At 36.6% G+C, this 25,849-nt stretch overlaps 1 protein-coding gene across 1 annotated transcript; it reads right to left on the bottom strand.

Moving 5' to 3' along the window:
• Window positions 1-23,217: 23,217 nt before the first annotated feature.
• On the bottom strand, window positions 23,218-24,804 carry LOC310729358 (Golgi-associated plant pathogenesis-related protein 1-like). Its single transcript, XM_083547460.1, has 6 exons — window positions 24,758-24,804; window positions 24,627-24,652; window positions 24,204-24,463; window positions 23,815-23,938; window positions 23,541-23,690; window positions 23,218-23,423 (listed from the first exon to the last, which is right to left on the bottom strand). The coding sequence occupies exons 2-6, from the start codon at window positions 24,631-24,633 to the stop codon at window positions 23,407-23,409; spliced, it is 558 nt and encodes a 185-aa protein (XP_083403586.1). The 5' UTR covers window positions 24,634-24,652; window positions 24,758-24,804; the 3' UTR covers window positions 23,218-23,406.
• Window positions 24,805-25,849: the final 1,045 nt, after the last annotated feature.

The following is a 25,849-nucleotide window of genomic DNA, read 5'->3' as shown; positions in this document are numbered from 1 at the left end:
GTATGAAATTAAGGTTTTATTATTATTATTTTTTTATCAACACAATTATTTCTATCTATTATTATTATTATTATTATTATTATTATTATTATTATTATTATTATTAATTTATTGATTAATTTTCAGCCACATCATTTTTATCCATTATTATTATTATTATTATTATTATTATTATTATTATTATTGTTGTTGTTGTTGTTGTTGTTGTTGTTGTTGTTGTAAAGAGAAATGGTGTGACCCTGAATGAAGAGTACAGTAAGAGTGTAGTGGAGGTGAGAAGAGTTTTTGATAGGTGAGTCTTGCTCATCAGGGATAAATGAACAGCATTCACCTTAACTGTTGATTTCTGTAAAGCTGCTTTGAGATAACGTCTGTTGTGAAAAGCGCTATAGAAATAAACTTGACTTGAAACTTGACGACGTGATGAATGTGAGGCTGGAAGTTGAAGGTGTGATGATAAATGTCATCAGTGCCTATGCTCTGCAAGTGAGCTGTGAGATGGAGGGGAATGAAAAATTCTTGAGTGAGTAAGAGGAAGTGGTGGAGAGTGAACCTAGGAAAGATAGATTGGTGATTGGTGCAGACATTAATGGACATGTTGGTGAAGGGAACAAAGGTGATAAGAAGATGATGGTAGGTATGGCTTTAAGGAGAGGAATGTGTGTGGTGGTTAAGAAGTGCTGGATGATTAGGATTTTTAGCTAGGAAAGTACTTGGTGTGACTTCTGAAAAAAAAAGGAGACAAAGAGATGTGGTGGTGGAATGAGGAAGTGCAAAAAAGTATAAGGACTAAGAGGTTGGCGAAACAGAATTGGGATCGACAGAGAGATGAGAAATGTAGGCAGGAGTACAAGGAGATGCAGCAGGTGAAGAGGGATGTGGCGAAAGTCAAAGAAAAGGCATATGAGGAGCTGTAAGAGAGGTTGGACACTAAGGAAGTAGAAAAGGATTTGTACCGATTGGCCAGGCAGAGGGACCGAGCTGGGAAGGATGTACTGCAAGTTAGAGTAATAAAGGATGGAGATAGAAATGTGTTGACTAGTGAGGAGAGTGTGTTGAGAAGGTGGAGGGAGTATTTTAAGAAGCTGATGAATGAAGAAAATGAGAGAGCGTGAAGGTTATGATGTGGAGATGTGAAAGCAGGAAGTGAATAGAATTAGTAAGGAGGAAGTGAGAGCAGCGATTAAGAGGATGACGAGTGGAAAGCCGGTTGGACCAGATGACATACCGGTATAAGCATGGAGATGTTTAGGAGAAATGGCAGTGGAGTTTTTAAAAAGATTGTTTAACAGGATTTTGGAAGGTGAGAGGATGCCTGAGGAATGGAGAAGGAGTGTGCTGGTACCAATCTTTAAGAATAAGGGAGATGTGCAGGCCTGCAGTAACTACAGGGGAATTAAGTTGATCAGTCACACAATGAAGTTATGGCAAAGAGTAGTGGAAGCCAGGCTGAGAGAAGAGGTGACCATCTGTGAGCAACAGTATGGTTTCATGCCAAAGAATAGCACCAAAATTGCAGTATTTGCTTTGAGAATGTTAATAAAGAAGTATAGAGAAGGTCAGAAGGAGTTGCATTGTGTGATTGTGGATCTAAAGAACAACAGACTGGTTCAAGGTGGAGATGGGATTGCATCAAGAATCAGCTCTAAGCCCTTTCCTGTTTGCAGTGGTGATGGACAGGTTAACAGATGAGGTTGGAGAGAAGGGAAATGAAAGTCAGTAGGAGTAAAACAGAGTACATGTGTGTGAATGAGAGGGAGGGTAGTGGAGTGGTGTGGTTGCAGGAAGAAGAGGTGGAGAAGGTGGATGAGTTCAGGTACCTGGGGTCAACAGTGCAAAGTAATGAAGAGTGTGTTAGAGAAGTGAAGAAAAGTGTGCAGGCAGGGTTGAGTGGGTGGAGAAGAGTGATAGCAGGAGTGATTTGTGATAGAAGAGTATCTGCAATAGTAAAAGGGAAAGTTTATAGGACTGTGGTGAGACCTGAGATGTTATATGGTTTAGAGACAGTGGCATTGAGTAAAAGACAGGAGGTGGAGCTGGAGGTAGCAGAGCTGAAGATGTTGAGATATTCTTTGGGAGTGACGACAATGGACAAGATTAGTAATTAGTTTTGGGGACAAAGCGAGAGAGGCCTGATTGAGATGGTTTAGACATGTGCAGAGGAGGGACATGGGGTATATCAGTAGGAGAATGCTGAGGATGGAGCCGCCAGGAAGGAGGTAAAGAGGAAGGCCAAGGAGGACGTTACCGGATGTTGTGAAGAAAGACATGTAGGTAGTTGGTTTGAAAGAGGCAGATGTAGAGGACAGGGTAGTGTGGAGACGGATGATCCGCTGTGGTGACCCCTAATGGGAGCAACCGAAAGAAAAGGAAGATTATTAATATTAATATTATTTTTATTCCTCACAATCTCCAGGGATCAGTCCTGAGCCTCTGCCTGGATGGCATTTTGCATGAACTTACTGTTTTTATGGTTTTCCTCATGGTCCACCGGTTTCCTCCTACCGCCCAAAAATATGCCAATGAGAGAATCGTCTTCTCTAAATTACCCTGTGGTGTGACGCAGTGTGTATGTGGTACCAGTATATATTCCTTCCTCATGCCCATTGCTCATGGGCTCCAGCATGAATAAAAATGAATGAAAAGTAGTTGTATTGTGTATCACTATCATGTTCTTAAAGCGCCTGTAGTCCATTTATCCTCTTAATCCTATTGTTTTTTTAGTGTATTTAGACCTTACTTTGAGCAATACTTTGTCCTGTTTTTACTAGTATTCTGTATATTTAGCTGTAAAAAAAATCAAACCTAATAAATGTAAATCTAAAACTATTTTTAATGAATATTTTATTTTATTTAAATAGAAAATAATTTATTATGTATGTTCGTGTGTTGTATATTTGATGTCTTATGTTGTTAAGAATAGGCAAATTAACTTGTGCCTTGCCATATCTATTTCAGTATACTCTGTGTGTGACACAATGGCACTGCCAGAATTTTTTTTTTAAAGACATTTCTGACGATGCAAATCAACATAGACTATCAGCATGGTGTGTGAATTCTGGCTCTCACAGTTCCTCAACCTCAACTACATCATCCGAGTTCATTTCCTGTGTGCACACGTTATTTTTCTTTTTGTTTCTTTCTATCAAAATCTTTTTGCCCCAAATGATCCACAGTATTGCAGTTTAATCCAGTAATGGATGCTATAAATAGTTTTTTTGTCCTTTCTGACAACTTACTTTCTTACTTAAAAAAAAAACTTTCACATATGTAACATTTTTTTTTTCATACTGCAAAATCCAAGTCATCATTCTAGTCTTAACCAGATGCCTTGAATACAAAAAAGTGGTATTATGCTTGTCGTTCATAGCTACATTTGTATCCATTAAGAAAACAGTTCCAAATAATGTATTGCTATTAATTGTAAGAATTTTACAGTCAAATACAGTAATCTGTAGAATATTTCAATATAAAACTCCATAAAAACAATTTCCTATACGTTTTTTGGTCTATTACTATCCACGAGAGATTGGAAAAATCAGCCAAACAAATTAGTTATTTAGCAAATGCAATTCCGCGATAAACCGGTGCCGTGAGATTCCAACCGCGATAAAGCAGGGGATCACTGTATACCAAAACCCCAGTTTTTTAAACCCACAATAGGCTAATTTGTCTGAAATCAATTTAAAATAATCGATCATAACCCACAATGAAAGAATGAAATCATTTCTTTTTGACCTTGACTGCTCTCTTGCTGTAGTGATTGGATCCAGTCCAAAATACACATCAATTCCAGGAAACTTATTGCTCAAGAGTCTGTGAAGCATTGGGTATTGTCTTTTACCTCCCTTGTACCCAGGTTCAATCCTGAGCTTGAATTACTCTCTGTGGAGTTTTACACTGTCTCAGTAAATCTGTTTCCTCAGGGTTCTCTGATTTTGTTCCACTTCCTTAATATGATCCAGTATGCAGTAGAGTTTTCTGGATTTGCTGTGATTCAAATTAATCGTTTCCTCTAATAGCTTGTTGTCTCTTGGCTAAATAATAGCTCCAATATTTTTTGATCCTATAAATTATAATAATCAGACAGATGCAAACTGTGTGTAAACAGAAAAAGCCATGATAAAACTACTTCAAATAAATTTTTTAGCACCAAGACACAACCATGTCTCTTTTCATACAACACAACAAAATCAAATAAAAAGCAGTTTGAAGTAAACACTTTTGTACAGTTTATTTAGTCATTTCCACAGAGCAGAGAATCTTTTGCTCATGACTGCGTTCCTGGATTGGTAGCTGGAGCAAAAATGCAAAACTTTTCTCACAGGGCAATAATGTGTGTCTCTGTCCCGCTAGGTAACTTCTTACTTAACATTCTTTCCATAATTGTATTCATTTCACACATTTTAACCTCCTTTTCTTACTGTCCCTAGGCCATTCTCTAAAAGAACATAAAGTGCTATGGGCAGACGATACTGCAAATTACCAAATTACCAAATTACCTTCAGTTCTGTTCATCAGACTAAAGGAGCGTCTGGGAGTAATGATGTCTGGAGAAAGATAAAATCCAGGGTGAGGGGGTGTCTATATAGGGTCACACTGAACTACACTATAGCAGTTTGACTGTTTATCTCACCTCACCTCAAGTCACTGTGTTCTTTTAATCAACTAAGTGATAGATAGAGTTTATTTTAATTTGTCTATTCAGACATTCTATTTATTGAATTTGTCTATTCAGACATTCCTGTGTCTTTGTGGTTTTCCCCATGGTTCTCAGGTTTCTTTCCACCTCCTAAAAACATTCCACTAATTAAACTGACTGCTCTAAATTGCCTCAAGGTGTGAGTGTGTGGATGGTGTACTATATGAACTAGTGCTACATTTGAGATGTATGTCTGACTCAAATGTGAATTAATTAATAATAAGTAATTGTATTCCGCCTCACTATATTGCTCATAAGTAGCCTATTGTATATTTATCATGATATTCTTACTGTTACAATTATAGAGAAAATAATAAATAGTAGAGACATTTTACACTCTACTTTATTGCTCAAAGTAAGATGGTGTGAAGAAAGAGAAGGAGTGTGAAGGGGTTGAAACAAGTGTAAATTGGGGCTATATAGCAATATATTGTTGAGTTTTCTTCCTCTCACTCTCAATTCACTCTGTCTACCTAAATCATGGAGGGGAAAAGAAAGGTTTATTCTGATTTATACTCATAGCATGAGCCCCTTAAACATTCAAGCACATTGCAAATTTATTTTTTAAACTCCACATCTATATGGATTGTCAGATTGCCTAAACCGAACACATTTTCCTGCACTGATATATAGAAATGGAAGTTCTACATTATGTCTAAACGCACTGTCCAATTGATGTCCAATTTGTAAAGTAAGTAATTTCCATCTTTTTGCTGTTTTGTGTTAATTGCGAATACAATTTTTCTATCAAACACCTTTTTTTTTTTTTAGAGAAATGCTTGTTTTTAAATTGTAAAATGCTTTTAAGAAACAGAAAGTGCCTTTTTTCCTTTTGCCTTTTGACAATTTGGATCAAACACGCATATTTTTTTTTTAACACTTACTAACGTCTCCCTCCTCTCCCACATGATTCTTATTGAAGCAACATAGGATCAGTTCACATGTTTTCAATATCTGTTGACCCAATTTAGCAACTGCCACTAAACTTCTATTATAAGCAAGTTAAAAAAACAGTATTTTTAGTACTGCGGAAATGTTAAAATAGGCAACAGTTAAGGTAAATATGTGTTAAATAACAGTTAAAGGCGTTTGTCTAACACAAGAAAATTCCATTAAGATGTGTAAATTGTGGAGTGTTAATTTGACTTAGCTGAATGAGAAGTATCACTGAATTACTGGGAAATTAATACGGTAGAGCCAGAGGAGAAAAATTGCTGAACAGGGTGTGTGTGTGTGTGTGTGTGTGTGTGTGTGTGTGTGTGTGTGTGTGTGTGTGTTTAATGGTTGTGTAACAGAGGATGATTAGTTTCGGAAATTTACTCAGAAAAAAGAAGAGAAAAGAGGATTGCTATAACACTTAGTCACATTCAGTAAGTAGTTTATATCCTGGTCATGAGTGTGATGGATCTGAAGCCTATTCTATTGGAATACACACACTGAATGAGTGTCCATTAGAGGGGACAATTCTGTCTCTAACACACACACACACACACACACACAACTCAATTAGTCTGCCTAGTGGCATGTTTTTGGAAAGTAGAAGAAAACTGGAGAACTCAGTGGAAATCCATGTGGACACAGAAAGAACACGCATAACTCCTCATAGCTCAGGATTGAACCCTGGAGCTGTAATAACTCAAATTAAAACATAGCTTTAATTATATTTTATTTCATTACATATTATTATCCATCACTGGAAAACCCCCAAATAAGCCATATGATTATGAAAAAAATTTAAACGCATAATTGCATAAATAGAGTTTGATATGTTACCCAGGTTTTTTATTAAGGATCTCTGGTTTTCTCTGAGCTCCCAAAATCATGCCTGTATGTGAATTGGTAATTGACTACATTTAAAGGCCCCTAGGTGTGAATGTAGGTGTGAATTGTAAAGGACTCTATTACAAATTGTAAAGTATTCTAACCTCCTTCGCAGTGTTTCTAGGATACCCTCTGGATCCTCACCACTGTAACCAGAATAAAAAGCTCCAGGAGAGAAACAGATGAAAAGTTTATATATATATATATATATATATATATATATATATATATATATATATATATATATATATATATATATATATAAATATATATATATATATATATATATATATATATATATATATATATATATATATATATATATATATATATTATTCATTGTATTTATTATTTAATTATAAAATTAACACCTGGAAGTTTTGATTTAAAACATCACTTGGGTTCAGTTGGACATATCGAGTATAAACATTGTATGCTGTTACTGTTGACTATTAATTAAGCAGCAGGGAATTAGATTTTCTGCGTATGAACTAAATGAAACGTTTAAAGAACAGTTTGCATGTTAATTGCAGAATGAAATATTCCAGTAACATGACCTACATTAAGGTAAATGAAGAAGTAAGGAAATGTCATTAGTAAATGCATTACCTTGGTTGGGTAAATGGGGCCTTCCCATGCAGGGCAAATTAAACCAGGTGCACGAGGAAGGAAAGTACCTGTTTGGCGAGACTCACTTGCTCGCATTAGCTGTGTTTACTGTAAATGTTGTTCCTCTAGTCTGAACTCAGGCTTGTTTCATAAGCTGACATACCTTATACACACCCAGGCTATTTGTGACAGTGTTTTTTTTTTAAATACTGGTAGATGATTTTTAATAAACACACAGATGTTTACAGGGTTCACATGGTTTAAAAATTATAAAGAATCCAAACAGGAATCGAGAGTTAAATACACAATACAATATTACCCAGAATAACTCCAGGGAAAATAAATGTTTGTGTGTGTGTGTGTGTGTGTGTGTGTGTGTGTGTGTGTTGGGGGGGGTGAATAAGTTTATAGTTTTGTTTTCACCCTAATGCTGCTTGGAGTGTTTAAGAGGTGTTTATTTTACACACCACAATATTTTAAACAAATGTAATTTCGGGTTTTACTTTCAGAAGAGATTAGAAGTCCATGAAAATAACCCGTAGGGAACCTTTGTCTGTAAAAGATTGAACCAGTTTGTGCTAGTTCTATTGATTTTAAGTGAGTGGACACCCAACCGCAAGATTTGTATGTGCTTTTCAAACTAACAATTCCGCATTTATTTCCCATTCTAATTATTTCCACTTTACTGGGAAAATTTTCCACTAAATTATGTTGTGTGCTTGGAGAGATTTGTGCACCCACAATGCTTTAATAAAGTGAGGTACTGGTGTTTTAGAACATCCAATTCATTCTAAAGGTGTTCATTAGGTTTGAGTTCAGTGCTCTCTAGCAGGCCACTTAAGATCTTCAAGTCCCATATATACGGACTACACCCGTTTTCCGGTACAGCTACTTCCTGGCTGTTATATATATATATATATATATAACAGCCAGGAAGTAGCTGTACCGGAAAACGGGTGTAGTCCGTAATAGAACCAGGAAATGGGTTAAGTCCATAGAATGGGTAGTCCATGAATGATCTCCAGAATGCACGGTAGAACGGACGATGAGTGAATGAGAGTGAGGGCCTTAAGTAGGGGGAGAGATGATGAGAAACAGGTGATGGTGATTAGTAAGTGGGTGAGGCGCTGCAAGCGTACTGGGTGCTGAGGGAAGGCGTGGCCGGTGGCTCCACTCGGTCTGGTCCTGTTGTCAGTATGACCTCCGGTAACGTCCCAGCTTTTAAATCTTGCGTTCCGTTTGTCTATTGGTCTGAGAGTGGTACCTGGAGGACAGACTGAAGGTTACCCCTAGGAGCCGGAAGAAAACCTTCTACACGTGGGAGGTAAACTGGGAGCCCCGGTGCGACACAATTTCCTCCGGGAGTCTGAAATTCCAAAACACATGGTGGAACAGAGCCTCAGCGGTCTCAAGGGCGGTAGGCAGGCCATGGAGGAGGATCAACTTGCAGGCTTTGGAGAAACGGTCCACTGCCATGAGGACGCACATCTGACCATCCTATCGGGACAGATCCATGATGAAGTCAATCCCCAGGTGCGACCATGGCCACTTTGACATGGCGCAGACTGGGCAGCCCCGGACAAACCGAGCGACCGCCCCGCTCATACCCGGTCACCAGTAGCGTGCTTGGGCCAAGAGGAGAGTTCGTCTTATCCCCGGGTGGCCCGAACCAGGAGTGCCGTGAATGGATTTTAGCAGTGCTTGTCGATACTTCTCTGGGACTGGGTTGCTGCACGGATTTCCTTCTCCAGTTCCCAGACGATGGGGCATAGGATGAGCTTGGGAGGAATGATGGGCTCGGGGTCTGTTGGCTCATCGAGCCTGGCCCGTACGTGATGGTGTAATAAAACCGGGTGAGATATAGTGCCCATCTTGCCTGCCTGGGGTTCAACCGTTTTGCCTCACGGAGATATTGGAGGTTCTTATGGTTGGTAATGACTGTGAAAGCGTGTGCCACTCCCTCAAGCCAGTGTCGCCACTCCTCGAGCGCTAATTTGATGCCGAGGAGCTCCCGGTTCCCGATGTCATAGTTCTGCTTGGCGGGAGACAGCTTCTTAGAAAAGAAGGCGCAGGGTCGGAGCTGTGATGGAATCCCCGACTGTTGGGACAAGGCGACTGCTATGCCAGTGAAGAAAGAATCTACCTCCACTACGAATGGGAGCTGGGGATCCGGGTGTTGCAGGAGGGGGGCAACACAAACCCTCCTTTCCAGCTCGTTAAAGGCCTCCTTGGCCTCGATGGTCTATGCGATAGTCTTGGCCTTCCCCCTCAGTAGAGAGCTAAACGGAGCGGTGACCAAGCTGAAGCCCTGGATAAATAGGCGGTACAAAATAGGTGGTACAAATTACAAATCCATGGAAGCATTGGAGTTCCTCGATGGTGTTGGGACGGGGCCAGTCCCTTCACCTTCCCGTCAGCCATACGGATGTTTTTTAAAGGTTCCTAGAACTGTTCCCCGAAATTGTACAAAATAAACAGCTTAAATAAACACTAGGCAGAATCAGAGTGAAAACAAAATACTCACTCACTCACTCACTCACTCACTCACTCACTCACTCACTCACTCACTCACTCACTCACACACACACACACACACACACACACACACACACACATGTTTGAGAAAGGTATGAATTAGCCTAGATTAAGCATTATTCAGAGTCTTTCAGAACAATGCAGCTTTTTAAGATGTGACATTGTGGCATTTAAGCCTTAGAGGAATTCAACAAACACCGGCTAGAAGGCGAGAGCATGTTAAATATGTGCTGTTGTTACTCTCACGCAGAAATATCTTGCTGACGACATCAGTATCACCTGACTTCTTGGGTTTTTTCCTTGAAATTTAGGTGGCATTCATTCAATACACATATTTTAAATCTAGTTTTTAATTGATAATAGAAACATCAACCTTTATTTATTTATTTATATTTAATATATATATTCTCACTGCAGACGTCACATGACTGACTGTGTTCATGGCTATTGAAATTAACAATAATACACCTGTAACAATTGTGGACGTCAGACCAAAAAAAAAAAAAAAAAAGAAAGAAAAAAAAAAAAGGTGTGTGTTTTCCATGCTTCATATCAGTACAAAGTGAGTATGTGTTTCTATGTTTAGTCACAGACAAAAGTCTATTTTAGTCACAAGTTAAAATCTTATCAAACCCCTTATCAACATTTTGGAACACTGTGTCAATGAACAACGTGGCAGGAAGGGTTTTTAATGCATTTACATTCATAATACTGTATTCACTTTATGGTTTACATCTCAATCATTCTTTTATACAGAACCAAACTCCAAAGAAATAAGACAAATAATTAACTGGAAATGTGCTGGCCACTAATTAATAAGGTGTGGTTTATTCACAGATGATTTGCATGTGTGCCTCAAGATAGCTGCATTGACAAACGAGCAAAAGAACTTGCAAAAGTAATGAGACTGGATTAAGTACAAAATATGAATCAGAAGCTGATTAGCAGGGGTCCAAGCACCCTTTGGGCCATCAGATTTGAGACGACATGCTCAGAATAGGGGAGATTTTACTAAATATTTGGTTTAACTTACAAGTCTAATTAGCAGACTGATGATATGAAAAAGACAAAGCGTTAAGGATCTAAGGGTTTATACTCAAATTCAAAGCAGCATCCCATTTGTGAGTCTGCACCCCATTCAGAAGCAGTTGCAAATAAATCAATGAAACAAATAAATCAATAAGAATAATAATAATAAGTGAAATCATGATGCGTTGGACACATAATAATCGCATACTTTTGTGATATGTTTGTTAAATGCAGAGGGTAAATTCATTTGGCTTGTTATTGCAAGAAAAACATCTTTGATGAATCACCTGAAATGCGTGTTATGTAACCGGTGAGAAAGCCAGGATGATGACAAGGAAGAATATTTTAATATTGCCTTAATGAATCAGTGTTTTAAAGTAAACAACAGTAGTCCATCATACAACACTCATGGAAACCACCTATTTGTGTGTCATAGTATATCCGGCTAGTTTACAGATTTTATATCAGTTTGTGATACAGTGGAAAGTTTATCACCTTCTCCATCATTCTGAATTCTGCAGTTTCTACATCCAGGTCATGTGGATCTGAGTTAAAAAGACAATTCTCAGGAATCTTACAATTCATTTGTATGAAGGAGGAACAAACCATATGAAGGAAGACTGATGCTTTAGTGCCACCTAGTGATTGCAAATAGAAGCTGCAGAAAACGTTGAAGATTTCCAGCCTAGTTTGTAAACAAAAATGGTACATTTCCTAAAGCTTTATGTGTCCATAATACACCTCTAGTTTTATTGAAATGTTTTAGGTCGTTTTGGATCAATATCCAGTTGATGTAATCCAGGTTTAAATAAATAATTCTTAATAGATAGCATATAAATCAGCAGAAATAACATCCTGTGTAAATATATGTAAAAGTTTTTACACTGTTAGGTAATTTTTGATGTAATATATTGTTAAGAGTAAAATCTGCAACAAAAAAAAAAAAAAGGGAAAACTAACTGTATTTTAGAACAAGCACAAATTGACGTAAATCTGTTTGGCATTCATCCAGCCATTATGATCAGGATAAGCTCAGAGCAAAATACTACATAGTTTCCCATTCTACACAATACAGTGCTTCCTTTAGCTGTAAAGAGTCTTCTTAGGCTACGGGGTTAGGGCTAGGTTTAGGGTTAGGGTTAGTAAAACTACTGCCTTTGCATTAGCAACAATAATACCTATTGCAGCTTTACTGGAAGTGCATGTAACTATGTAAATATGTATAAATGTACATGATGCCATGGATAGAGATACGTCTGGTGCTGCAGTGATCTGAATCATTGAGGAAGAAACCTTGAGAGGAACCAGACCTAAAAGTGAACCCACCCTCATCTGGGTTGCAATGAATGTCCATTTATTACAGTTAATCACTGTTAAGGTGTGGAGTAATAGGTGATTAAATCCAACCTGTGGTCCTGAGTAGACTGTTGATATTAATTACAGTCCAAATCCATCCTTAAAGTTCTTGAGTTGCTCATTAATTTCCAGAGGTGGCAAAAGTACACAAATCCTTCATTTAAGTAGAAATACAGATACTCATGTTTTAAAAGAATCTGGTAAATCTGAAGTACTGACTATACTTTTTTACTCACGTTAAAGTATAGAAGTTTGGGCTCTGACATGTGCTTGAGTAAAAAGTAGAAATTACTACACCTGTTTTAGTGTCACGCTGGTAACTGGACCTCACATCATATTGATATTAGGTCATGAATTAACTCACGATGAATCACAAATTAATCTCCCATTTTTTATCTGTTCTAAATGTACCTTAAATTGATCTTTTTTTACTCTAATTAACATGGGCACAGACAAATATTGATTCTTTACGCAAATGTATGTTTATTATTCGTGCACCAAACTCAACATAGAGCATGAAGACAAAATATTCTTGTAAATGTTTTAAAGTTATTATGGTGTTTTAAATGAAGTAAATCATCAGTACACCAAACCGAACTTTTGCTATGTTTCCACACGGACTGTTAATGAGGTGATACCGGTGAAACTGTACCTCTTCTAACTTTCATACCGATTATATAAACAGAGAATATTTGAATTTGATGTAAATTGGACTATACAAAATAGACTTTTAAAGCTTTCTATACATGTATTTATTATGTCTGTGAGGCGAATATTTACTGAGACTCAGGTTGTTTTATTTGTGTCTGTAAAGGGAGATGACCTGGCAGGCAGCGCCCCCTGTCTGTTCGCTTTATTTTACAAAAGCACAGCGTTTTATTATGAGTGTACAAATAAAAGTAGACCCTTTACAGATTCGAACGATGTATTTCTCTTATCTGTACGACTAAAAAAAAAAAATAATAAAATAAAAAAAAAATTTCTGTTCATTTCAGCATTGTGAGGAAAAAATGCCACAAAACGCGCCGACACGTTTGTCGATAGTCGGATGTGTGCGGATTGTGTAGTCCGATAGTCGATGTTTTCGCATCATGGATTTTGGTGATGGTTTGAGACTTGGCGCTTCAGTAAAACAAATATTTACTGATGAAAAAAACATTTCGGTGGAGTTCATTTATTTATTATATCTGAGTAAAGTATTTACGTTGTAAATAAATGTGTTGCACTAAAGGCTTTAATTTCGCATCTTTTATGCGAAATTATTTATTCATTTATTTATTTTTTATTAAAATAGTCACACAAAAAAAGTAATAAAAATTAATAAAACCAGTGTTGTTTAAATAAATGTACATTTTGACAGCCCTAATTAATATAATGCAAAACTAATAAAAAATGTTGTTACTTAATAAATGTTTCCAGGCTGAACATTAACCATATAGAACACAAGCAGAAAAAAGATGATGATGATCAGGAATGTATCTGTTCTCAGTCATGTTTACATCACTGACTCCCTCTGTCTCATCCATGTTAACTTCTTGTTGCCTTCTGCTTAGCTTGCTGTTTGCTTTGTAAACTAGTCTACATCTGTGGTGTGTGAGAGCCAGGAAAATGATACACCAGTGGATTTAAAAAGCTGTGCAATGACAAGAAATTCAGATGATGGCAGAATGGCAGAATTGAGAATTTTCTTTTTTTACATTTTACCAAATAGATGAAAACTAAAGTAACGAGTCTGTTTTGAAAATGTAAGAAGTAGAAAGTACAGATATTTATGTAAAAATTTAATGAGTGAAAGTAAAAAGTCCATAAAAACATAGTGAAGTAAAATACTGACACCAGGGTTAGGGTTAGGGTTACCCTAACCCTAACCCTGGATCTTTAGGCTGCTGATGTGTAACAGTTCACAGATGGACATTTAAATAGAAAACTGTTAATGGCATTTGCAGCCCTAAGCCAATATTTCAAATTCTTTATATTTAATATTATTATAATTATAATTAATGTCTTAATCCATTTTCATGGTTCCTAAATGAATATATTCACCTGTATTTGTTCTAAGTGTTCCTCTTAAAAGTAAGAGTTATGTGGAACAAGTTCACTCTTCACAAAAATTAGAGTATAAGTATAATTTTCTTATTCTATCTTAGAAACCCTACATAAAACTCTACAATTGAGGTGTTTGCAGATGTTATTTTTCTTAAACCCACTCCTGCCTACTCCCAAAATATTGCTGACCAATCCCACACAGACTCTTTAAAGAAATGTATCCAATTTCAGTGACCCATAAACAAATTCTGACCAAGCTCATCCACTCCCAAAAGTATTCTTACCAATCTTACACACTCTTTGAAAGAACTTTATCCAATCACACCCACCTTTAAAAGAATTTTGACCAATCCCACCCAGTCTTAAAGGAATTCGGTTTAATCCCATCTACTCCTGAAAGAATTCTTACCTAACCCACCCAGTCTTCGTTTGTATTGTGACATCACACTGGTTTCTAATAGGGCGATGAACATGAAGCTGGAAGTTAAAGGGGTGATGATAAATGTCATAAGTGCCTATGCTTCACAAGTGGTTTGTGAGATGGAGGAGAATGTTGGCATGTTGGTAAGGGAACAGAGGTGATGAGGGGGTGATGGGCCGGTATGGCCTTAAAGAGAGGAATGTAGAAGGGTAGATGGTGGTAGATTTTGCTAATAGGATGTAAATGGCAGTGGTGATACTTATTTTAAAAAGAAAGATGATCATAGGGTGACGTATAAGAGTGGAGGAAGGTGCACACAGGTGGAATATGTTCTATGTAGGAAATGCAACATGAAGGACATTGAAGACTGTGAGGTGTTGGCAGGGGACAGTGTTGCTAGACAGCATCAGGTGGTGGTCTGTAGGATGGTTTTGGAGGTGAAGAAGAAGAGGAGGAGAGTGAGGACTCAAAAAGAACAAGATGGTGGAAACTGAAGGAGGAAGACTGCAGTGTGAGATTCAGGGAAGACGTCAGACAGGGGCTCGGTGGTGGTGAAGAAGTGCTGGATGATTGGGCAACTACTGCAGAAGTGATAAGGGAGACAACTAGAAAAGTACTTGGTGTGACATCTGGAAATAGAAAGGAAGACAAAGAGACGTGGTGGTGGAATGCGGAAGTGCATAAGGAGAAAGAGGTTGGCAAAACAGAGTTGGGATTGACAGAGTGAAGAGAAATGTAGGCAGGGGTACAAGGAGATGCGGCAGCAGGTGAAGAGGGATGTGGCAAAAGACAAGGAAAAGGCATATGAGGAGCTGTATGAGAAGTTGGACACTAAGGAAGGAGAAAAGGATTTTTGGATTTTGGCCTGGCAGAGGGACCGAACTGGGAAGGATGTACTGCAAGTTAGAGCAGTAAAGGATGGAGATGGAAATGTGTTGACTAGTAAGGAGAGTGTGTTGAGAAATTGGAGAGAGTATTTTGAAAAGCTGATGAATGAGGAAAATGAGAGAGAGAGAAGGTGGGATGATGTGGAGATGGTGAAGCAGGATGTGGATGGGATTAGGAAGTGAGAGCAGCGATTAATAGGATGAAGAGTGGAAAGTCGTTTGGACCAGATGACATACCGGCAGTGGAGTTTTAACCAGGTTCTTCATCAAGACTTTTGAAGGTGAGAGGATGCCTGAGGAATGGAGAAGGAGTGAGCTGGTCCCGATCTTTCAGAATAAGGGAGATGTGCAGACCTGCAGTAACTACAGGGGAACAAAGTTGATTAGTCAAACAATGAAGTTATGGGAAAGAGTAGTGGAATCCAGGCTGAGAGAAGACGTGACCATCTGTGAGCAACAGTATTGTTTCATGCAGTGGAAGAGCACCACAGATGCATTATTTGCTTTGAGAATGTTGATGGAGAAGTATAGAGAAGGTCAGAAGGAGTTGCATTGTGTGTTTTTGGAGTTAGAGAAACATAAGACAGGGTGTCGGGAGAGGAGTTTTGATATAGTATGAGGAAGTCAGGTGTGTCAGAGAAGTATGTGTGGGATGAGAAGAGTATCAGCAAAGAAAAGTTTATAGGACTGTGGTGAGACCTGCAATGTTTATGGTTTAGCGACAGTGTCACTGACAAAAGACTGGAGGTGGAGATGTAGGTAGCTATTTTGAACATGAGATTTTTATTGGGAGGGACAGCGCATGTAGGACGTTTTGGTGACAAGGTGAGGGAGGCGAGATTGAGATGGTTTGGACATGTGAAGAGGAGGGACATGGGGTATATCGGTAGGAGAATGTTGAGGATGGAGCCACTAGGAAGGAGAAAAAGAGGAAGGCCAAATAGAAGGTCAATGGATGTGGTAAGGAAAGACATGCAGGGGGGGTATGGAGAAGGGCAATCTACTGTGGCGACCCCTAGTGGAGCAACCATAAGAAGAAGAAGACAATATTTCTATATTTAGGTATATTTTAGACAGTCGAGCTGTTTTTGGTACCATTTTTTCTCAGTCATTTATAGATTCTGAGCAATAAATATCAAACATATTTAATATTTATGACTTCACTATATTTTTTTCATGAATGAATATAAGATTGAAGTTCATTTTCTGTAAATGTCTGGAGAAACGGCTCAATAATGCAGTAGTCCCCTAACATGGTTTCAGGGTTCACACAGTAGTAAAGTACTCTCTGTCCTGCAATTGAAGTGTTTTACCTGCTCTAACATATTGATTTAATCTCAGGAATAGATGTTATTTAGCTGATTATTTTGAGTAGGGAGCAAAGAAAATTCTGATATTGTATATGGAGAACTCCAGGAACAGTAGTGGGATCCTGTGGCCTTTTACTGTATATACACTTGTTTAGAATCAATTCAATTCAGTTAAATAGATTTTGTGTGTTTTTGAAGAAATAAATGCAACCACACTGTGCAAAATGTAAATAAAAATAGAATGCAATGATTTGCAAATCTCATAAATCCATATTCTATTCACAATAAAAACCATATTAAATGTTTAAACTGAGAATATAAACATTATTTTAAGAAAATTATAAGGTAAATTAGAATTTAATGGCTGCAACAAGTCTTTAAAAAGTTGACAGTCTTTCACAGATTAGTGATGCTCTGCCCATCTTCTCTTCTGAGAGACTCTGCTTTTCTAAGATACACTATTTATAACCAATCATCTTTCTGATCTGTTGTCAATTAACCTAATTAATTGCAAAATGTTGCTCCAACTGTTTAATTTTAATAACACTTACTTTTTCAGACATTTGTTGCCCCATTGCAACTTTTATGAGACCTGTTACAGCCATCAAATTAAAAATGACCTTATATTTTCCCCTTGAAATGGCACATTTACTTAGTTTAAACATTTGATTTGTTTTAAATTTTCTATTGCGAATAGAATATGGATTTATAAGATTTGCAAATCATTTTATTCTGTTTTCATTTACATTTTACACAATGTCCCAATTTGATTAGGAAATTAGGGTTGTAGATTAAGAATAGATTTGAAATTCATAAATTTACTCCTATACATTTAGAACTAATTAACGAGCCAGTAACTTAAGTGAAACCAGGCCAAAAGGGAACCCATCCTTATCCAGAGGAAACCAAATTTCCATTGCATCATTGTTGTAGTTTTATCATTATATCAATGTTAACTGATGCGGACTTAATTGCAAAATTATTTGTGTCTTTGTGTCGAGGCCAAATTACGTAAAGTACACAATTAAATGAAACAATGTACAGAAATAAACACAATACAGTACAAATAAGCACAGTAGCACAGTGACAATGACAATTTAAATATGAAATAAAGGATAGAGACTTTGTCCATGTTATGAATGAAATTAAACTTTTATACTGTATACATTTGGAGATTTAACAGCAGTGTGTGCATGTGTGTGTGTATGTGTATGTGTGTGTGTGTGTGTGTGTGTGTGTGTGTGTGTGTGTGTGTGTGTGTGAGAGAGAGAGAGCGAGAGAGAGCGAGAAAGAGTGTGTGTGTGTGTGTGTGTGTGTGTGTGTGTGTGTGTGTGTGTGTGTGTGTGTGTGTGTGTGTGTGTGCGCGTGTGTGTGTGAGAGTTGTAAAGGTAAAGTATCTTTGTGTAAGGGAGTCTAATTGCTTGAGGTAAGTAACTTACACAATCTGGTCTGAATGCTTCAGCACCAAAAATTTTACAATTTATTACATTCAAATCCCAATTCATCTTTTCTACATTTTATCATCCACAGTAATCTCATGGATCTTTATGCTGTCCATGTGAAGAACATTCTCTGCAGGAGCAAGTGGTTTCCAATTGATGATAACTCCATCCAGAAGTAAGGCATCAGGATAGATCTGGCAGGTCTGAGGTGTAAAAGGGGACATGATCAGTGGTCTCAGGAGCATGTGTAGCTTGACAGAAAGAGAACAAAAGAAAGAGAGAGAGAGAGAGAGAGAGAGAGAGAGAGAGAGAGAGAGAGAGAGAGAAGGGAAAAAAACATTGCAGCACCTGGTGGACTGAGCTGAGCTGATCTTCAGAGAGAAAGGGAGAGAAATAGAGAGAGCGAAAGAGAAAGATTAATTATTTATTAGTTAACTAAGGACGGGGCGATTTGCATTTCGATGCATATCCAACAATAAGATATGTTAAAGATACATATGAAGCAGCTACCAATGCGCTGCGATATGATTCACCCCTATTACAATGCTACTATTACTACTGCAATCCAATTTCCATGTTGTTCAACACAATGCGATTCAATGCAATATGATGCAATTAAAAACATATGATGCTATGTAATTCAGTTGGTACAAAGTAGAAACAAATATACATGTAAAATATTGATCACAAATTATTGGTCACTTTTTAAATAACAAAAGTATAAAGCATCTACTAATAATTATATATATATATATTATCTGCATGTTTGATTTGGCACATGTTTTTACGCTGGATGCCCTTCCTAACGCAACCCTCCCCATTTATCCGGGCTTGGTTCCCTGACCAGGGTTTGAACCCAGGCCGCAGCGGTGAGAGCGCCGCATCCTAACCACTAGACCACCAGGGGACACCAGGGGATTAAGGCATGTATCAGTAGTCTTGTGAAGTCTTTTCTTCACTCTAATCAAAATGCACTGTAATGTATGATAAATCTATGGTAAGATTCACAGATACAAGTTGCCATTTGTACCATTTTTAAGATATTTGCAATGGTATAGATAATAGATTTATAGACCATGCTGCATTTGTTTGCCACGACTTGTCTTTTAGGTCATAAAGCGTTTCACAAATACGTACAATGAAGTGTTCAGTGCAATGACAGGAAAACTGGAATCTATTAGCAAATGCTAAAAGGTCAAAAGTTTCCGAGTCAGTGTTTTGTATTCCCAGAGTAACTAGGTTGGGTTTTTCGCCTTGTGTTTGGAGTGTTCAAGTTTTTATATTCCTTCCTTTAATTGCGACCACAACCACAACACAATTTCTTTTACTCATAAATGTATCTATTCCACATAGTGCATAAGGAAAGGATGTACAGAAAAACCCCACAACGTATGCGGTCACTACTACAACCGAAACAGAAATCTTATTTGCTGTATGGTTCCCATAGATATTCCTTGGTGCCAAAAACCTTGTGGTCAGAAGCAACAACACACCCTGTTGTAAACACCCCAGGCACATCTGGCCCTGCCTGTAAATACTGGAATTACTGCTCACTGAAACTTACGAAAATCTCTTTTATAATGCACTTCTAATAATGTCGATGCCTGAGCTATAAAACAACGTTTCAATTCGAATAAAAGAATCCCATTTTGCATTTAATTGCTTTCTAGGTGTCATGTAAAGACATATAGTTTATCGCATGTACACATGTATTAGTTTGGATTCGTTTTGGAGTCTAGGTTTTTATTTGTGAATGTAAAATAAGATTACTTTACATTTCCTGGTGATTTCATTTACACAAGATCTAATAAAAGATTTAAAGCGATCACATATCTCCATGAAAGGATCATAATTTTGTGTTCTTGTTTCTAAGGAAAAACCTGGGTGTTTTTAAAATAAAATAAAGATGGGCAGTGACAGCTCAGTAGATAAGTCATAGTTTAGATCCAAGCACTGCTTTAGTCTTCTTTATAAGACCCTTAAAACCTCAAGTGCTCAGTTGTAATAAAGTGAATGTAAGTCTCTACCTCTAAAAAGTGTTGTCAGGTTTGTCAGTTTGTTGTCACGTGACTTTCTGCACCTGGAGCACATCGTCTTGTAATTAGCACTCGTGCAGTATTACGACTGTTCATGCTGAGTGCATTGGTGGACCCTTGTACATGTTATGGTTGTTGTTTCTCTGTCTATTCACATTGCGTTGTGTTTCATTGTGTTTTTCTTGTACTTTTGCACTTGAATTTCAATACAAGCAAAAATATTTAGTTATATATTTTGTACTTTTGCCCTTGGATCTCATTGCACACATATATTTAGTTGTATACCTGCTGTGTTGCTTGAAAGAAATTGTTGAGAATTAGTGAATTACAGTGCTAAGACTAAGAATGCTTTATGAAATTATGACTTGGAAGTGAGATGAAAATGCTTTTCGAATTATGCCATCATTTGACCACAGTAAAGGTTTTTCTTTAATATTTGAGATGTTAGATGAGATATTCGTGACACATTTGCACCTTAGATGGTGAAAGTTTTTTTTTATTTAATCATTAACTAAAAAACAAACACATTTGACTACATTCTTTTTATTAATATTTATGGTTGATAATGCTGTATACTGTGTCTCACAGCATAAATTGAGAGATTTTACATGATTATAATTGAAGGATAAACTTTCACTGTAATACAAATGCATAGATGTTTAAAAACATTGTAGTTGATAAAACTGAGTCAGAATTTTATGAGAAAAAGAAAACACTAAATCTGACCTCAAACACAACTCCAAGCCTTCACCATCTAAAGCCTTTTGATCTTAAGCAATAAATAAGGAGTAACATCTATATGATATCATGATGAGTGGTTAATATACAACTAGTATGTGTGAGACAGGCAAGTGGGTTGCCTAATGCAATTCTACTTTAAAATATCTTTTCCCTTTCTAATATGGAATGGTGGTACCTGTTAGTAAACAACCAAAAGCCTTGTTCCACAGCTCAATATTTGAAAAAGTATTTCTTAGACGGTAAAGTACAACCATTAGGTCTCAGATGCTTGGCATAGCCAGTGGAGCTGAACAAGCTGTTTTGCTATGTGTGTAGTTTCTAGAATGGTTCATAGCTGCATTCACATTTACACTTCTGGCATTTGGTAGATCCCTTATTCAGAGCAACTTACAAAACAGCTTTGATGTCACTATCAATAAATACAAATACTGGTTCATTTTGACATGGAATAAAATACTATCAGTCTAAAATCTTTGTTGGGAAAAGAAGTACAGATATGACTTTAGTTGTCGTTTAAGGCTGTTAGGGTCTCAAGTTGAGACATCAAGGGGAAGGTCATTTGACCACCGAGGTGCCGGAACAGAGGAGAGACTTTATAGGCAGACCGGTGCTAGTGAAAATGACCACATCTGCATTGTATAGGGAGCTTTACAGGAAGAGGTCTAGACCATTGAACATTTGCAAATCAGTCTCCTTTTAGAACGAGTAGTGGGGTCTGATTTTAATAATCCCAATGTTCAAATACACATTTTTTTTTTTATTACAAAATAATGCCCAGGATTTATGCCTTTCTTGGAACAACTTTATTTATCACTCACACAGGATGTATATAATAGCTAATTCAGGAGTGTAATCAAGACCTCTAATTGCTTTTAGCACCCTCTCATTTGGTATGTTCCAGTTTAAATTAATGCTTTTTTGGTCTCAAAAAGGCTGTGGTGATTTTTCAGTATCTAATGGCCTACATAGTTCAGAGATACAACTGTACGACTGTAGTCATTTTTGCTGCAGTTCTGGACCTTAATTTGGACCTTAAAATGGCACACCAACTAGTACTAAAATATTGATAGCATGCAATACATCGAAAGGTCAGACTGCATGTGGAAAAACTAGAAGCCATCTAGAACAATCACTTACTTTGGTCTAGAAAATAGGCCAAGTCTTTTTTTATGGGGCAGGTTGTAGATTGATGTATTGAAATTATTTCCATGATTTGCCACCCTTTAGATTTTGGACAGTAAAACAAAAATAATTTTGTCATTGTGTTCTGTATGAATGCGTGTGACAAATACATTTTAAGTTTGAATGTTTTATTTTGAATTAAGCTAGCTTTGGTTTAGCATTATTAGAGAAAATCTTTAGTCACATATATAGATATGTGGAATCACAAACTGTTCTCATCATTCCTGATTGAATAAGTATCAAATGCATTTGCTTTGCATTGATTTTTACATGTGCATTAGGAACAAAAAAATCATTTAGACTTGTTTTTGCCCATTAGCAATTTGAATTAGCAACCTTGTGGGTTTTTTTTTAATAGTGGACTGGCTATAATTTTATTCTAAAGTTTAATTCTAAATCTCCAGCAGGCAGCAGATGACTGTAGTATGAACTACCTGTTGGGAAATCAACCTTATTCTACTACTATAAAACAATACAACTGATGTATTTGTATAGAAAAGATCTAATCTGTAGGTAAACCCACTGCTGTGAGTTTGATGAGTGATAACTATATTAAATCTTTTTAATTCAGGCAAGGTTGTTTAAGGATTTATTGAATACATTCTAAATAAAATGGTAGTATTAATCATTTAAACTTTGTGTGGTCCTTTTTTTGCAAGATGTGGTACAGATTTTAAAGCCCAGTAAGTATAGGAAATAAACCTGCTGCTATTCAATAAGGTGTCTTTTAAAAGATCACCATAGTAAAATCATGTCATAAAATTTGGATATCCAATACAATATTTGCATTTTAAGACTAGACCACACAATTTGGATCTTGTATAAATCAAAGAGAGGGAGTTATTTTTCTTTTCATAAAGAAGTGTGTTCCTATTTTAAACTCAACAGCTAATGTATTGTTTTAAACACGTATCTGTCTTTGTAGCTTTTCTCTGCTGTCAGATTGCCACCTTGTCTTATCACTCCATTTCAGTTTTGGTGTTGGATTTGGTTTTGTGTTTTCAGATGGATAAATGAGTAATGTGTGGGACCAAATTCATGTTTTACTTTTGAAGAATACAAGGACAACAAGGAAATAATAGAAATACAGGTTGATTTACTTTATTTGTATCGATTAGAACACAATATATTTATTTTTGATAACAATTCATCGTTAATGCAAGAATTACAAACTTTAATCAAAGAAGTCTTTGAAATATTAGTATTATCTGACTAATTTAAAGTCAGCTTTTGCAGTGTTTTGCAATACACAGACATCCACAGCTCTGTTTTTGAGTTGTTTCACCAGCTTACTTCCCGTCCTCTGCTGAATAAAGATAAATAAATAGAAAGACTTCTCTGTCATTACTTTTATTGTGATTAGCAACTGATTTCATAGCAACATCATAGGTTTTCCAATAAAAAAATGGGTTTTCAGAATTACCTGCAGGCAAAACATTTTCCTCATAGTATCCTGGATTGATTATATTTCCAGCAGGTTTGTACTGACCAACCACAAAGGAAGTATGTCCATCAGTGGCCAAGCCCACTCCAATTTCAGTGGTTGCTTTCCATACAACCTGGGTGAAGTGTCCTGCAACAATAACAAACACAATAGGTGATAAATCTAATATCTATTTATTTGGATTTGTCCTTATTTTTTTTTTTTTTTACATACAATAATTCCTCAATTCAACGATTTCAAAATTCAGCTTTACCTGTGCCACGTTGATTACCAGGCTTACTGAAATCATAATCTTTAATCTCGTTGTACCAGTCGGTTACAGGCTCTTCTCCTAATATAGGAAGAAAGTTAGTTTTATATTTAAAGCACATTTCTAACTACATGCTATCTTCTTCTTTACTGCTATATGCATTAATATAAATCATAAAAATCGAATCTATAATAATCCTTTGAATGGAGAATTTATACTGAATTATTATGAGAACATGATTTGTTTGGCATTTTTTTTTTATCGTGTAAAGCATTCACTTTTGTGAGCACTGTATCTACAATTCGTCTGATTTACTTCTCTTCATTTTAGCCTGAAAACGAACTACAATTCAATTTTAATTCAGACATAAAATGCACACATTTAGTCTAAAATGTCAGGATGAGCCATTTCATATTGTTCATATTCTTGTGTCTTGACTTGCCTACAAGTGCCCTTTTAACAGAGCTCTGGAAATAATAGACATTCTCTCCATCATTTGTATCACTGTGCCCCAGAGTTTTAATAGACAGCATGTGGTCAGCCCAAGTCTGTGCGGTGGTGCATAAATCTTGACTAAACGTCACAGGAGGGACTCCATGCTTTTTTCTGTACTCATTATGCTTGTCGAGGAACTTTGCCTTAAAACTTTCATCTGTGAATAAAAGAAGAAGAATGAAAATCAGTGTCTTGGATTAATGCAATAGTTTACAACAATAAAAATGGTTTATTAAAGGTAATATAGATGACTGATTAAAAGAAATTGAAAATAAATAAAAAAAAATTATAAATAAAAAAAGAAATTAAAAATGACTAACCTGCCATAGCTGCTAATAATGTGATGCTGCAAAAAAAAAAAAAAAAAAACTGATTTATTAATGCATACAATCGTATTTTATACGTGTTAAGTATTTTTAAAATGATTTATATTTATAGAGTTGCACCTTACCTTGTCTTTTCTCTATTCCTCCTGGTGGTTGCCTGTTTCTTTTCCCTCAACCTATTAAAGCAAAGTACACAACGTACATATTTATATAATTTTCTTTGTAATTTGTTGAAGGCGGAGACTTACCTGCTTGGTCTATGTAATATCAGTTAACAGGACATAGAAACATGCAAAAAAAAAAATTAATCGTTGATAATCATCTTTCTCCTTGTAAAGGAAGTGTATATGTATATATACTTTCATCGGTTTCTCTGGAACCCGTGTAAACAAAACTACCAGGAAATTGAAAAAGATAAAGATCTTTGGTATTTATTTTAACTGCATAACATTTCATGCTTGATGCTGCTAAGATGTAATTAACTTTTTATGAAATTTGATACTTATACTCAGATCCCTTTTGACGCGATTTAGCACTATCCAACTTTAAATTGAACGGAAAGAAAAGAAAAACGGCTTAATATTAAAACTATCAGGTGTCACACAGAGACGGATGAGATTCCCTTTGTAATGTGGTTTCTCCCAAGGTTTCTTTGTCCTGTTGTCTCTGGGAGTTTTTCCCTCACAAGCGTTCGCTCTGATGGCTAAATGTGTAGGAAATATACAGTGCATTAAGAAAGATTTTAGACCCTCTTCACTTTTTTTTGTTAATTTCATGTTGCAGCCCCTGATTCTTCATTCGTTCGCATTGATTTATTTATTTTTTTATTATCTACACTCAGTACTCCATGAAGACAAAGTGAGAAATTTTTTATTTTTTTTATTTAAAAAAATCCTTTTTTCAATAGTGTTCAAGTCAAGGCTCTGGGTGGGCCACTCAAGGAATTTCTCAGAATTGTCCCTAAGCCACTCATGTGTTGTCTTTGCTGTGTGCTTAGGGTTCTTGGCATGTAGGAATGTGAACCTTCAGCTCGGACCAAAGTCCAGAACGAAAAGTTGTGGAAATGTTTTGTATTCAGAATATCTCTATATTTTGCTCCATTCAGCTTTCCCTCAACTCTGACCATTTGCCAAATCCTTGCTGCAGAAAACCACCCCCACAGCAGTTTACTTTTAGGATGATTGTAGGCAGGTGATGAGCGGTGTCTTATTTCCTCC

Source organism: Silurus aristotelis (assembly GCF_946808225.1).
Source record: "Silurus aristotelis genome assembly, chromosome: 7".
Lineage (NCBI taxonomy): Eukaryota > Metazoa > Chordata > Actinopteri > Siluriformes > Siluridae > Silurus > Silurus aristotelis.
Note: the sequence above shows the minus strand (reverse complement) of the source record. Positions and strands in the feature narration are given on the sequence as shown.

Coding starts and splice junctions, on each gene's coding strand:
- LOC310729358 (XM_083547460.1), bottom strand. Junction 23,939..24,203: donor TGAAATGGCTCATCCTGACA/TTTTAGACTAAA, acceptor GATAGCATGTAG/TTAGAAATGTGCTTTAAATA. Junction 23,691..23,814: donor TGGTAATCAACGTGGCACAG/GTAAAGCTGAAT, acceptor TTATTGTTGCAG/GACACTTCACCCAGGTTGTA.